Source organism: Atheta coriaria, unplaced genomic scaffold (assembly GCF_025399875.1).
Source record: "Atheta coriaria isolate IRGN ID8LTWV9N9 unplaced genomic scaffold, Caltech_Dcor_3.1 scaffold846_size2292, whole genome shotgun sequence".
Lineage (NCBI taxonomy): Eukaryota > Metazoa > Arthropoda > Insecta > Coleoptera > Staphylinidae > Dalotia > Dalotia coriaria.
In genome coordinates this window covers 1-2,292 of record NW_027050067.1, presented here as the reverse complement: position 1 = coordinate 2,292, position 2,292 = coordinate 1, and the positions used below count along the sequence as shown (strand labels likewise).

The 2,292-nt window shown below is 39.0% G+C and overlaps 1 protein-coding gene across 1 annotated transcript; it reads right to left on the bottom strand.

The window, feature by feature from the left end:
• Nucleotides 1-4: 4 nt before the first annotated feature.
• LOC135803056 (transferrin 2-like) lies at nt 5-2,286 on the bottom strand (the record flags this gene model as incomplete). Its single annotated transcript, XM_065316679.1, has 4 exons — nt 2,211-2,286; nt 1,067-1,503; nt 673-967; nt 5-616 (listed from the first exon to the last, which is right to left on the bottom strand). Coding segments are annotated over exons 1-4 (1,417 nt in total), but the record flags the coding sequence as incomplete, so codon positions are not given.
• Between the last annotated feature and the right edge of the window lie 6 nt (nt 2,287-2,292).

The following is a 2,292-nucleotide window of genomic DNA, read 5'->3' as shown; positions in this document are numbered from 1 at the left end:
TCACGATTGTAATTCGTCCCATCATCGTACGGATCAATATTAATTCCATATTGTCCACGGTTGATCTGGTATGGATCACGATCGAACGGATTGCGACTTCTGTCTCTGTCAAATCCATCTCGGTTTGGATCATCTCGATTACCATCACGATTCAAATCCCTATCTCTATCGTCATTGCGGTTGCCATCTTGGCCGCCGGTATTGTAGGGATTCGCATTCCGATTGCCATACCGACTGGCAGGTCGGGTGTTCTCGTCATTGTCACGATTGTCACCATACGGATTATAACTACCTCGATTATAATCACCGTATTGTTGTCGTTTATACCTGATGCGATTACCCAACTGGTCAAACTCCGGTCGCTCATCGTTGTAGATATCTCTATCCCGGTTTTGATCGTGAGGTTGATCAATTGTACCGTTTGCAAGCGGCCCATAGCGTTCAGCGACTTTATCCAAGAACTTTTGATATTTACGCCGCATTTCAATCGACGTCACTGATGTAGTAACAATGGCGTTGGTTGGTACTGTGCCCCAATTACAAGCGCGATAATCGTCGATGGAGCGTCGAGTTCCATCTTTGCAGAGTAATTCAAATGCGTCTTTTGACACAGCAGCTAAACATATAACAAAAATTAAATATACTGCGGTGTATGTTGGGTTGCCTACTTACTAAACTCATCACCACCGGTTAACTCTTGAACGGTGTAATCCTTGAGAAAAGCGACATCTCCAGCTTCCAATAGACATCTGAATGCACCTTCAAAGCCTGCATAGGGATCTGTATCGGTACATTTACCCCCGGGGACTTTACCAATGCACAGAGCGCATAGTTTATCGGAATTGTCACCAATCGGGTTAAACTTATCCGTGAGCGCATTTACTGCACATGATGGACCAAAAAACTCCGTTGCTGTCTTAACATGGTTGTTACAATCCGTAATTTCCATACCACCTTGTTTCATTAACTAAAAACACAAATTTACATACAATAATTGACATTATAACCTTAAATTAATGTAAACACCGACAGATGGCGTTCTAGTGTCATTTTAATAAAAACTCACTGTATAAATAGGTAATGTCCATCCGGCAAGTGTGCCAACCCCAGCAAAACACGCCTTCTTATTGCGTAGATCCCTCAACGATGTGACATCTTTCATCGTGTTTTTCTTGATAACAGCAACGGCATAATTATGCTGTAAACCTCCCGCTGCGATTTCTTGCGCGATGGGAATCAAGCTGTGATAGCGTCCGCCCATGAAAACTTCGCCAGCGTCCAATGACGTGAAGGTCACCTTCTCAGAGTCAATCAACTGCATGCATTCAGCTTTATTGAACGCCTGGTAACAATCCAGGCGGAATTCGTCGTAACCAACGCGGATAATGTCTCTTTCGATTGCTTGTGCAAAGTGGATGCATTTTCGTTGTTCTTCGCGTCCGACTGTACACCAAGCCACTTTGAGTCGCGTGTCGTTCTCGTCTTCGATGAAGTTGCTTTGTCCTGAATGGAATAATGGAATATTTGTGGTTAATGATTAATGTAAATTTAATTGTAAGTTAAAAAAATACGGGTATTATTACTAACTTTTTCTACTGTTAGGCAAATACAATATTGCTGGAACTGATAATTAAACAAAATAGTGCGATTAGTAATGGATGCCAGGAATACCAACTGAATTAGTGTCAAAATTGCAATTTTGACAGTTGATGTCAAAACATAACCTTATGTCATATGTCATGCCATATGTCAATTATGTCATAAATATCTACTATGTGATTGAATCACCTCTGTTTTTCGTTATACATGTAACTGTTATTAAAGTTGCCTACCATGCGAAACATGTATAACAAAAAGCATATGTATATCAATCATGTATTCAATAAAGATAAAGATTATATTAATCATTTTTAATATGAATAATAATCTTCAGAACTCACAAAGAGTAATAACTTTAATCTAACCTAACTAAACTTAAACAATACAATACACCTGCATAAAACCCTAAATATTTAATTTTAACAAAACTAAAATATCAGCTAATTCAACATTAAACTAAAAAACGAAAAACACCAAAAACAAAAGAATTACACATGATTAACGAATTTAATTAAAATTATACTAGTGTGTTGTGTGCCACATGCCCCACCTTGTTCATATAATCTACTCCAGTCTACATGTTTGCTATCTGATATTTCTTTTCTTTTTACCTGAAGCGAACGCGATAAGGCTTATCACGACGAGCAGCGCCAATAAGCGGAAACCCCGCTTGATTTTCGACATTATCTCACC